The 10775-nt window shown below is 48.8% G+C and overlaps 1 protein-coding gene across 1 annotated transcript in view; it reads left to right on the forward strand.

Moving 5' to 3' along the window:
- Positions 1–9982, forward strand: part of LOC103201931 (cytochrome P450 4B1) — a 25141-nt gene extending 15159 nt beyond the window's left edge. Inside the window, exons 2-11 of the mRNA XM_007946701.2 lie at positions 1437–1578; positions 1737–1781; positions 3547–3674; positions 4547–4671; positions 4984–5135; positions 5288–5394; positions 6266–6456; positions 8602–8735; positions 9724–9788; positions 9896–9982. Coding sequence (XP_007944892.1) covers positions 1437–1578; positions 1737–1781; positions 3547–3674; positions 4547–4671; positions 4984–5135; positions 5288–5394; positions 6266–6456; positions 8602–8735; positions 9724–9788; positions 9896–9982 — 1176 coding nt within the window. The remainder of the gene's footprint in view (positions 1–1436; positions 1579–1736; positions 1782–3546; positions 3675–4546; positions 4672–4983; positions 5136–5287; positions 5395–6265; positions 6457–8601; positions 8736–9723; positions 9789–9895) is intronic.
- Positions 9983–10775: the final 793 nt, after the last annotated feature.

Consider the following 10775-nt stretch of genomic DNA (forward strand, 5'->3'; position numbering starts at 1 on the left):
CTGGAACCAATGCCCTATGGGTAAAAGGGATGACTGTACAAGAGTCACTGCGCTCAGGGAAGCCCAATGCATCGTGCTCCTATCAGGTTGTTGTTTAGTGACTTTGAGTTGATTCCAACTTGGTGACGCCATGTAACAGAGTAGAACCACCCAACAGGGTTTGTTGATTGTAATCTTTCTGGAAGTAGATCACCAGCTCTTTCTTCCTTGGAGCCATGAACCAATTTTTTGGTTAGCAGCCAAACACTTAACTTTTGTGCCATCAGGGCTCCCCCTCTATGAGGTATTTATAGCCCACTCATGGTTCTTCTCAATCCAGATGTAATTTACCAACCAGGGATCTTTTCTGCCATAAGCACTTGCCCAGTTCCTGATCAGCCTTCAGGTTTCACCTTAACATCATCTTCAACAAGAAGCCTCCTCTGACCATCTATCTAAGCTTGTCCTTCCTCTGTTATTCTTTGCCATAGCATCATGTTTATTTCCTTCTTAGCATTTACTCTGGTAGTGTAGTGCCTAAGGCACTTAACTGCTAACCACAAGGCTGGCAGTTCAAACCCACCAGCCCCTCCTTGGAAGGAAGATTGGGCAATCTACTTCCGTAGTGATACCGCCTCAGAAACCCAAGGAGAGGTCACTATGAGTCAGGTCCGACTTGATGGCACATAACAACATAACAACAACATCAATATTTTACTTATTGTTTGCTTGTTTATTGTTTGTCTGCCTCATAGAATGAAAGGGCAGGCCATGTCTGTCTCATTTCCATAAGGTGTCTATAATAGGGCCTAGATAAAGGTATGGTACCAAACCAAAACCAAACTCACTGCTGTTGAGTCAATTTGACTCATAGAGACCCCTCCTTTAGTTTCTGAGGCAATATCACTATGGAAGTAGATTGGCGAACCTTCTTTCCAAAGAGTGACTGGTGGGTTTGAACCACCAGCCTTTTTGGTTAGGAGTCAAATGCCTTAGGCACTATGCTATCAGAGCTCCTAAAGGTATAGTAGGTCCACAATAATATGGTGATTGACTCAGCAGGGGTGGAATTCAGGTGACTTCTATGTTGTACAATGTGCAGGCCTTACCTTTATAAGAAAAAACTAATCTTCAAAAGAAAATTCTGTCTAGATACAGTGTAGAGAGTTGATAGAGTCCCAGATGGAAGCAGGGCAACAAGTTAGGGGTTTTTTGAGCTAACTCAGGCTCAAGAAGAGGGTGGCTTGGACTTAGAAACATAACTGTGGGGCAGCAGAGGGGACAAAGCCCAGAATTGTTGAGGATTGGGTGATTGGCTGGAAGTGGGGATGCAGGAAGAGGGAAGGAAGTTCCTAGGAACTGCCTAGGAGGCCTCTTCCCTTTTCTGCCTTGGGATTTTGGACCTGGCTGGTGTTGCTGGATTCATGAGTGGCTCTGGACCTCTGTTGTCATTTCAGATCCAGCAGACAGGGAGTCTAGACAAGGTTGTGTCCTGGGCCCACCAGTTCCCCTATGCCCACCCTCTCTGGTTTGGACAGTTCATTGGCTTCCTGAACATCTATGAACCTGACTATGCCAAAGCTGTGTACAGTCGTGGCGGTGAGGACACCTGGGAGAGGGTGGGCTTTCCTGAGGGCAAAGGGTATGGGGAAGAGGTTTGTGCCCTATGTCTGGGAAAGGGTGGCAAGGATTCAAACCTGCTTTATCCAGAAGCCTCCTCTGGTAACTACCCTATTGATCCAAGCTTTCTCCTGCAGACCCCAAAGCCTCAGATGTGTATGACTTCTTTCTCCAGTGGATTGGTGAGTGGGACGCACCTGCCTTCCCTGCCTTTCTCATTCCAGTCCCTTGGTGCTGGGTTGGCCAGGATCCTGCCTGCCCCTCCCCCTCTCTGCCCTCTCTGACTCAGTTATTCCCTCAACAGGACCTCCTGGCCACCATGTGCCCATCTAAGCTCTGCATAATGGAGAGACAGGGGATAGGCAAGAGAGCTCCTGGCTGGTGGGGAAGCATGGCTTAGGCCCTTTCATTGCTGGTTTCTCTCTGTCAGAGCAAGGGCTGTGGAAAATGTGTGAGTGTGAGCTTCCTGGAGGAGATGGCACTGGGCCCTCCAGGAACTTTTACTAGGTGATTCTGCCAGGGGAAGGACCTGAGAAAAAGTAAGTTTATACTGCCAAGATGGGTGTCACCAGAGGCTGTGAGGTATTAGAGTAGCTGGAAGACAGAGTGTGGTGGGGAGGTGAGACTGGGTGGGGAGATTTGGCCAGCCTTGGCTGTTAGGGTGAGGAATGTGGCTTGGTGTTGAGAATAGGTGGGAGACATTGAGTATTCTTGAGCCAGGGCCGTATGCTTCTCCAAAGCCCTCCTTTTACTCATGATCCCATGGTATCCTCAGCAGCATCTTAGGAGCTGAGCAAGGGCAGCACAATCAAGGAAAACATTCCCAGGCCTATTTATTCAACAAAACACAACTAAACAAAAACCACCCCAAGCAACAACAACAACAAAACAAACCCATTACCTTAGAGTTGATTCTGACTCATAGTGATCCTATACGTACAGTAGAACAGCCTCATAGGGTTTCCAAGCCTGTAATTTTTATGAAAACAGACTGCCACATTCTTCTCTCACAGAGCAGCTAATGGGTTTGAACCACTGACATTTTGGTTAGCAGCCAAGCACTTAATCACGGTGTCCCAGGGCTATCCAATAACACAAGGAAGTCTTCTTCTGGACTTCTGTGATTTTAACCCTCTCTTCAGTTACCACAGGGATATAGCTCAGATAGAATGAGAAGACAGGCAAGATGCTTAGAGAAATGCAGAGGTATTTTGAACATAGGAATGCATTTCCATTCCTCTGTGTGTGTGCACAGGATGTGTGTGTGTGTGTGTGTGTGTGTGTGTGTATGCAGGATAAGGTCCTGCCTAAGGCACAAAGTAGGGGCTCTGGTGGCAAAATGCCTAAGGCATTTTGACTGATAACCAGAAAGCTGGTGGTTCAAACCCACCAGCCACTCCTCAAAAGGAAGGTTGGGCAATAATATACTTCCATAGTGATACCGCCTCGGAAGCTGAAGGAGGAGTCATTATGAGTTGGATCTGACTCCACTGCATTGAGTTTGTTTTTTTGGAAGTACAAACTCCATGGATTGTTCTCTAAGACCTGAGGTTGCAACCACAGTCTCAGCAGCTGAGAGTTAAAGCCTAGCAGCACCTCTGCCTGACTTTCCCCATGGAGCTGTGTTCTATTTGTCTGAATCCAGCTTCATCTGACACAAGTGCCTGGAGCCCAGGCTTTGTTGGTACAGCCAGGAGGCAGAAGCTGAGCCTTTACCTCTCCTGTGTTCTGAGGTCTGGGAAGTCATGAACACTAGCTCTGCCCAAAGTTCCTGATTACTTGGGACTGGAGGCACAGAGGGCAATACTATGTCTCTTAGCGGCCACTCCTTAAGGGATCAGCTTGGGGTGGCATGCTAACACAGGCCACTTGCTTGGCCCCAGGCTGAAATGGGTGGGGCAGGATCGCCCAGACTGACTGCCCCTCTCTCTCCCTTGCCTTCCCCAGGGAGAGGACTGCTAGTCCTGGAGGGCCCCAAGTGGTTCCAGCACCGCAAGCTGCTCACACCTGGCTTTCATTATGATGTGCTAAAGCCCTACGTGGCTGTGTTTGCCGAGTCCACATGTGCTATGCTGGTGAGATCCCTGTGCCAGGTTCCCAGAGGGTATTGACTTCTGGGCCAGCCCTCAATGTCCCTAAGTACTGCCTTGAGGAGCTAGGGGAGACCAGGTATTTTATGGCAGAGGGGAACTTCTGAAACCTGAGGTCCTGTTCTGCTGGCATTAGAAATGTGAAACTAGTGCTCTGACAGACACATGCTACAGGCAGGAACTGACCTTGTGGTGAAGCTCCGAGTGTCCAGGTAGCCCCTGGTTCTTGTCCCCACTGTGAGACCCAGCTCTACCTCTTCCCAGACCAAAGAGGCTTTGTGAGGCTTCAATAAGGCTCTGATTGTAGAATATTTGAGGGCTGCCTATATTTGAGAGTATCAGGAAGGCCTTTCATCTCTGCAAAGTGTCTCCTTCTCATTCTCCTCCTGCCATGGTTGCCTAAAGTAATGTCATTAGCAACACATCTCCAACATAGACTTTAGGGCCTAGGGGTCAGGATCAGAATCATAGGGCTGCATACCTCTGAGGTCACCCAGGCCAGCCTTTCCCCTTGCAGGAAACTCTTCCTCAGCTTCATTGGCAGGCCTGATTCAAACCGTCTATGCTGGGGAGATCCTCACCTCTTGGCCCTCCTGATCTTGCAGGCTGCCCCTGGCTAGGAAAATGTGTCTGTGTGTGCTGTGTAAGGCCTGTCTCCTGGTCTTATCCTCTGATCCTGTCCTCCCCAAACCTCTACTTGTACCTTACATTCTAGTAGGATAGAGGACAGGATAGGGCCTGGGTGTATGTATGAGTGGGGGGCTTGGTGGGAAAATGTAGGCTGTGGATTCTGGAGGGCAGGAGTGGGACATCAGCTAGGCTGGCCCCCCACATTGCTTTCTATTTTTGGGTTCCAGGACAAGTGGGAGAAAAAGGCTTGCGAGGATAAGTCCTTTGACATCTTCTGCGATGTGGGCCATATGGCACTGGACACGCTCATGAAGTGCACCTTTGGCAAAGGAAATAGTGGCTTGGGCCACAGGTCAGGGGGCACCTTAGGGCTAATCATACCTTCTGCTGAAGGTAGGAGCTACCTAAGAGGAGAGAGCTGGCAGGGTTCCTGGAGCCCTGGTCTGAGAGGAGCTAGGGTCCTGTCTTAAGGGCCCCAGCTTGAGGGGAGCAGGGGACTTGCCCATGGTGGGGAGACACATTATGGCTTTATTGTGGGATTTAAAGACAAGGAGAAAGAGGGGAGAGAGGGCTGTGGTTGGGGCTGGATTCCTGGAATGGGAGCTGTTCTGGGCTTTCTTCTGGATCATTGTCTGAGCAACCCCTCCCTCCCTCCACGGTCCAGGGACAATACCTACTACCGGGCAGTCAGTGATCTTACCCTGTTGATGCAGCAGCGCCTTGAGTCCTTCCAGTACCACAATGACTTCATCTACTGGCTCACCCCCCATGGGCGCCGCTTCCTGAGGGCCTGCCAGGTGGCTCATGACCATACAGGTGGGTCTTTCCCCCAGAGTCCACCCTCAGGAAGCCTGAATTCTAGTGCAGCCTCTCCTTAGACCCTCTGGAATCCTGCCCACTTGCTGGGACTCAGCTTCCCCTTTGGGCAGAGGATGGGGTCCCTTGAAGTGACTACACTTCTGACCCAGACCAGGTCATCAGGGAGCGGAAAGCTGCACTACAGAATGAGAAAGAGCGGGAAAAGATCCAGAAAAAGAGACACCTTGACTTCTTGGACATTCTCCTTGGGGCCCTGGTAAGTGCACAGTTGCCCACCCCCACACATCTGAACTGGCCCCAGAGACCACTCTGGCACCCCTCATCCCCCAACCTCCTAAGGTAGGACTCTGTACAGGAGAGAGATTGTTAAGCATTTTCCACCTATTTTTCCAGCAAAAATGACTTGTTCATTGTCCTGTGACATACCAGCAAATTCTCAGAGGAGGGAAGGTACAGGGTGTAGCTGGGCCATGGTATCTGGGTGGTAGAGGCCCTGAAGACCAATTTTAAGTAGCAAAAGTGAGGGAACTCCTCAGTAAGATAGATGGATTAACACAATAGCCACCAAAATGAACTTGAACATACCAATTATCCTGAAAATGGCACAGGACCAGGTAACATTGCTCTCTGCTATACATGGGGTTGCCATGAGTTGGAGCCAACATTAAGACAACTAACAAGTAATAGAAGAAGAAGATCTTGGCACCCTAGAGTCTTAGAGTTCATTAATTCATTTCTTCACCCACTCCACAAACCCAGTGTACTCCTGCCCTCAGCTAGGCTCTGTGCTAGGGACACAGAAATGAGAAAGACTTGTCCTTGTCTTCCAGAAGCTTACAGACTAGTGGAGGAGATGAGGGGTGGAAATTGATAAAAATGTCTATCAGGTGGCATAGTGAGCAGAACTGTATAAAGTCATAGGTCCCTTGTCAGAGGGATCCAGGAAGCCTGCTACATGGAGTAGAGGCATCCAAGATGAGTTTCCACAAACAGATAGGTACATCCACTCTGAAAAGGAGCTTTTACTCTCTCCTTTGAGCTTTTATTTGACAACCTACTATTATGAGTTCTTTTTGCTTCCTGTCTCAAATTTCTTGAGTGGTCACACTATGTCTTCTTTAACCTAGGATGAAAATGGGAGCAAGCTGTCAGATGCAGATCTCCGGGCTGAGGTGGACACATTCATGTTTGAAGGACATGACACCACCACCAGTGGTATCTCTTGGTTTCTCTACTGCATGGCCCTGTACCCTGAGCACCAGAATCGCTGTAGGGAAGAGATCTGTGAGATCCTAGGTGACCGGGACACCATCCAGTGGTGAGTGAGACTGAGGGTGAGCCCAATCTTTCCTGCTTAGCTCCAGGGAGTCTGGTGCCATTCTGTCTTGTGTCATCCATGGACAACTCAGGATCATCCAAGAAACCAGGTGGGGCAGCAGTAGCTCTCCTGTCCTCTCCAGTGCTGTAGTTTGTTTTTCAAGGAGAGAGGAGGTGCAGATCCATCCCTAGCATGTTCTGGTAAAATGGAGCCTTTTCAGATGTAAGTAACTTAGAGTAGACTGCCAACAGGAAGCTGTTTGCTTATGTACTCACTCCCTCTGATGGCACAATAGCAGAACCTGACCATGATTCTGGTATTCTGGATAGAGCAGAGAAAGAGGTGGAAACTTGATAAACAGAGCTAGGGCTGTGAGGAATGCGGATCCCTGCTGACTTGCCTTTGGATGGCACTGTGCAGCCTCCCAGACTCTGGTCTCTTCCTTTGGTAAGGGAGAAAAGTCCTTTACCAAACACTTTTCCTTATAATCTTTTAGTCAGTGGTTCCTTCCTGTTTCTTAGCACACGCCTCAAGTGATTAACACATGATTGACCCTTGAGCATTCTTTTAGCTTGATCTTCCGGACCTTGGGGATCTCTCACAGGCTCCTCTCCCACCATTGCTCTCACTCTCTCACTCCTCACTCTCTCCTCTCCTCCCTTCAGGACTGGGCATCAGAAACACATGCCTGCTTTCTCCCTGGGCACCTGCACTACCTTCAGCAGGGGCTAGACATATAGCAACCTGCTCATTGCTGGAAGTCTACAGATTCACTTGAGGGAGGCTGAGCCTTAATTCCAAGATCTGCAATTGGGAGGACATAGACCCCATTGTCCATTTTTACTAGCTGGGTATTGGAAACCTCTCAGGATGTCCAGCCAGGTGCTGTTGGAGAAGTGGGTAGGGTGAAGAAGAGGAAGAACCAAGATGCTGCCCTTGCAGAGCATTTAGAGACAAATTCTAAAAGTGAGAGAGAGAAAACCATAGATGGAGTGGCATATCCAAGGGCAAGACTGAGTAGCTTGAACGTTGAGTGTAGAGGAGGCGTGAAACTCAGCTGGAGAGAAGAAGAGGAAACTGCGCACTCCAGGTAGAGTAATGAGGTGAGCAAAGCGTGGAGGCAGGGGTTTAAAATTATTTATTTATTTATTTAACTTTATTCCATCTAGAAATTAAAGCAGCTTATCCAGTTGCCTTAATGAGTCGACTACAAATCATGGCAACTCTATGAGTCCTAGAGTAGAACTGTGCTTCACTGGGTTTTCTACAGCCAGACCTTTCTTCTGAGGTACCTCTGGGTGAATTGGAACTTGTAAGCTTTTGGTTGGCAGCAAAGGGTGTTAACTCTTTGTGCTACCTATACCCTATACCCACTGAGTGAATTCTGACTCAGACATACCCTATAGGACACAGTAGAACTGCTCCATAGGATTTCCTTATAAATCTTTACAGAAGCAGTCTGCCAAATCTTTCTCCCATGGAGCAGCTGGTGAGTTCAAACTGCTCTTTTGGTTAGTAGCTGAATGTTTTAACCACTGTGACACCAGAGCTCCTTTGTGCTGTGTAGGGATTCCTAAAGCAGCTTTGAGGACACATATTCAATAAAATAGTAAGCTCACAAATGAAAAATCAGGATGGAGGACAAAAAGACTGAGTTTGGGCACTGTATAAGGTTTTACACAGGAGTTATAGTTGAACCTTCCATTTGGTTCTGAGCTTCCTGGTGGCCAAAGGAAAAAGGAAGCAATATTCTCTTTGAGCTCATCATTGTTCATGAATTTATTACTTCATTCAACAATATTTATATGCCCTTGCTTTGTGCCATTCCAGACTGGCAGGGAAACCAAGCAGGATCTAAAGAACTTTCCCATAGTGCCCTGGGAAACATGAGAGTGACTGACCTTGTCTTTAATGACTTACATTTGCCCTTCCTACATGATGGTGAAGATGAGGAGGGGGTGGAGGAAAGTGGAGCCAGAAACCCTGGGCCAGAGTGACCACCCAGTGTGTGGCCTGGCTTGGGCGTTTGGAGCTCTTGTGCCTTTCAGGGTGGTAAGGGGGAAGGTTGGGGCTGGAGACTGCCTTGCCCCTGGGCTCCTTGCCCCTGGACTCATGCCTAGAATGGCCTGGCTGTGTCTTTGACAGGGATGATCTGGGCAAGATGACCTACCTGACCATGTGCATCAAGGAGAGCTTCCGATTGTATCCACCTGTGCCCCAGGTGTACCGCCAGCTCAGCAAGCCTGTCACCTTTGTGGATGGTCGCTCTCTACCTGAAGGTGAGTTGTGGCAGATTTGAGTGAAGGTAGAGTCCACTGGGATGCCTTCTAATATCCTCAGTGTATTGGACCAAATCTTTACACCACATGGGAAAGAGCTCAGGCTTTATGGTCAGAGAGCCCTGTGTCCAGATTCCAACTCCACAACCTTTAGGCTATATGTAACTCTCTCATTTGTTAATTGGGGATAAGAAGAGGATTAAAGAGACAATGCTCATCAGAGCCATCACATTCGGGGCTCCTATGGCCATACAGGTTGTATCCTGAACAAGCATAGGAGGTGTCATACACTTAGACTATGATTCTGTGAAATGCATAACCTGTACAATTGCATACGATGGCTTCTTAAAGAGTGCCTGGCCCTGTACATGGCCTGTAGTTAGCACCCAAAGAAGGGAAGCTGTTATTATCAATATTATCATGTTATGAATAATCACTTCCCTGAATGTCCGTTAATTGAGAGTAAAATAAGTGTAATTGTCTCTCCTTATCCTACTTCTCGTAATTGTCTCTCCTTATCCTACTTCTCAGGGGCTCTGGTAGCACAGTGCCTAAAGCACTTGACTGCTAACCAGAAGGCTGGCGGTTCAAACCCACCAGCCACTCCTTGGAAGGAAGGTTGGGCAATCCTATTTCCGTAGTGATACTGCCTCGGAAACTCAAGGAGGGGTTGCTATGAGTCGGGGCTGACTCGACGGCACATAACAACAACAACAACAACATCCTACTTCTCAATGAGGTGGGCTCATTCCTCCCTGTTTTTCATTCCACAAATATCCATGTCTGGGTTTGTGGCCAGTACCAGGGCTATGGTACTACTCAGCTATAGTACTGAATGTGAGGATGACCAAAAACACTTTGACAAGTGTGGTGTGGCAGTGAGCTCTCTGTCACTGGCAGTGTGCAGGAAGGTGTTTGCGACCCATTGGAAGAGGTGGGCCTCACCACCTTAGGACCTCTGGTCATCAGGCTTTTGCTCTACCCACAGGTAGCTTGATCTCTCTGCACATCTATGCCCTCCATAGGAATGGCACTGTGTGGCCCGACCCTGAGGTATTCCACTCCTGGCCCTGGAGATAAGATGGTGGTGGGTGGTGGGGTATCTAGGTCACTCTCCTCCAGGATCTGGCAGGTGTTTAAGCAAGGCCCTGTCTACCTAGGTCTTCGACCCCCTGCGTTTTTCTCCTGAGAATGTGGCTGGACGCCATCCCTTCGCCTTCATGCCCTTCTCTGCGGGGCCCAGGTAGGGATAGGCCCAGCATGTCCTAGCCCTTAGGATTGTGGAGGGGAAAGTAGATGGCTGTGTAGGGGCATTATTTGGGGCTCTCTGTGAATAAGGAAGGGAGTGGAGTGATCCTAATACAGGAGAGAGCTCCAGGGATCTTCTTCATTGCATTATCATTTCTTGTCTTTGTCTTGGGAGGTGAGTGGATGGGCAAGTTGTTGTGGGTGAGACTCCCAAGCCAGACCACCCAATGTGAATCTCCTCAGTCTGGGACCCTTAGCACATTCCTAGGATCTGTTTCTTAAGCCAAGATCAATCAATCAGCTAAATATTCATACAAAACTAGTTTTTGATTTTGCTTGGCCACTAAGAGCACTTGTTTCATCAGATCTGCTGCCCATTTTTGAGGGCGGTCCTGGCTTTCTCTGGACACCCCAGAGCCCGAGGGCATTTTTTGTGTTCACTACAGGAACTGCATTGGACAGCAGTTTGCTATGAATGAGATGAAGGTGGTCACAGCCCTCTGCTTGCTGCGCTTTGAATTCTCCCTGGACCCTTTGCGGCCACCAATCAAATTGCTCCAGCTGATCCTGCGCTCCAAGAATGGCATTCACCTCCACCTGAAGCCACTGGGCCCAGGGTCTAGGATGCAGTCTCACCAGAAGTAGGATCTGCAGTCAACCCAAGCTGGGGTTATCCCTGGGCACTGACCTCCCTAGACTAGACTACTAGTCTCTGTGGTTCCCTGCCCTGGGGAGGCTTGTAAGTTAGAAGGAGAGTGAGACCAACATAGAAATTCAACTAGAGAACAGTGC

The sequence above is a fragment of the Orycteropus afer genome, unplaced genomic scaffold (genome assembly GCF_000298275.1).
Source record: "Orycteropus afer afer isolate SDZICR_OR568_19922 unplaced genomic scaffold, OryAfe1.0 scaffold00169, whole genome shotgun sequence".
Lineage (NCBI taxonomy): Eukaryota > Metazoa > Chordata > Mammalia > Tubulidentata > Orycteropodidae > Orycteropus > Orycteropus afer.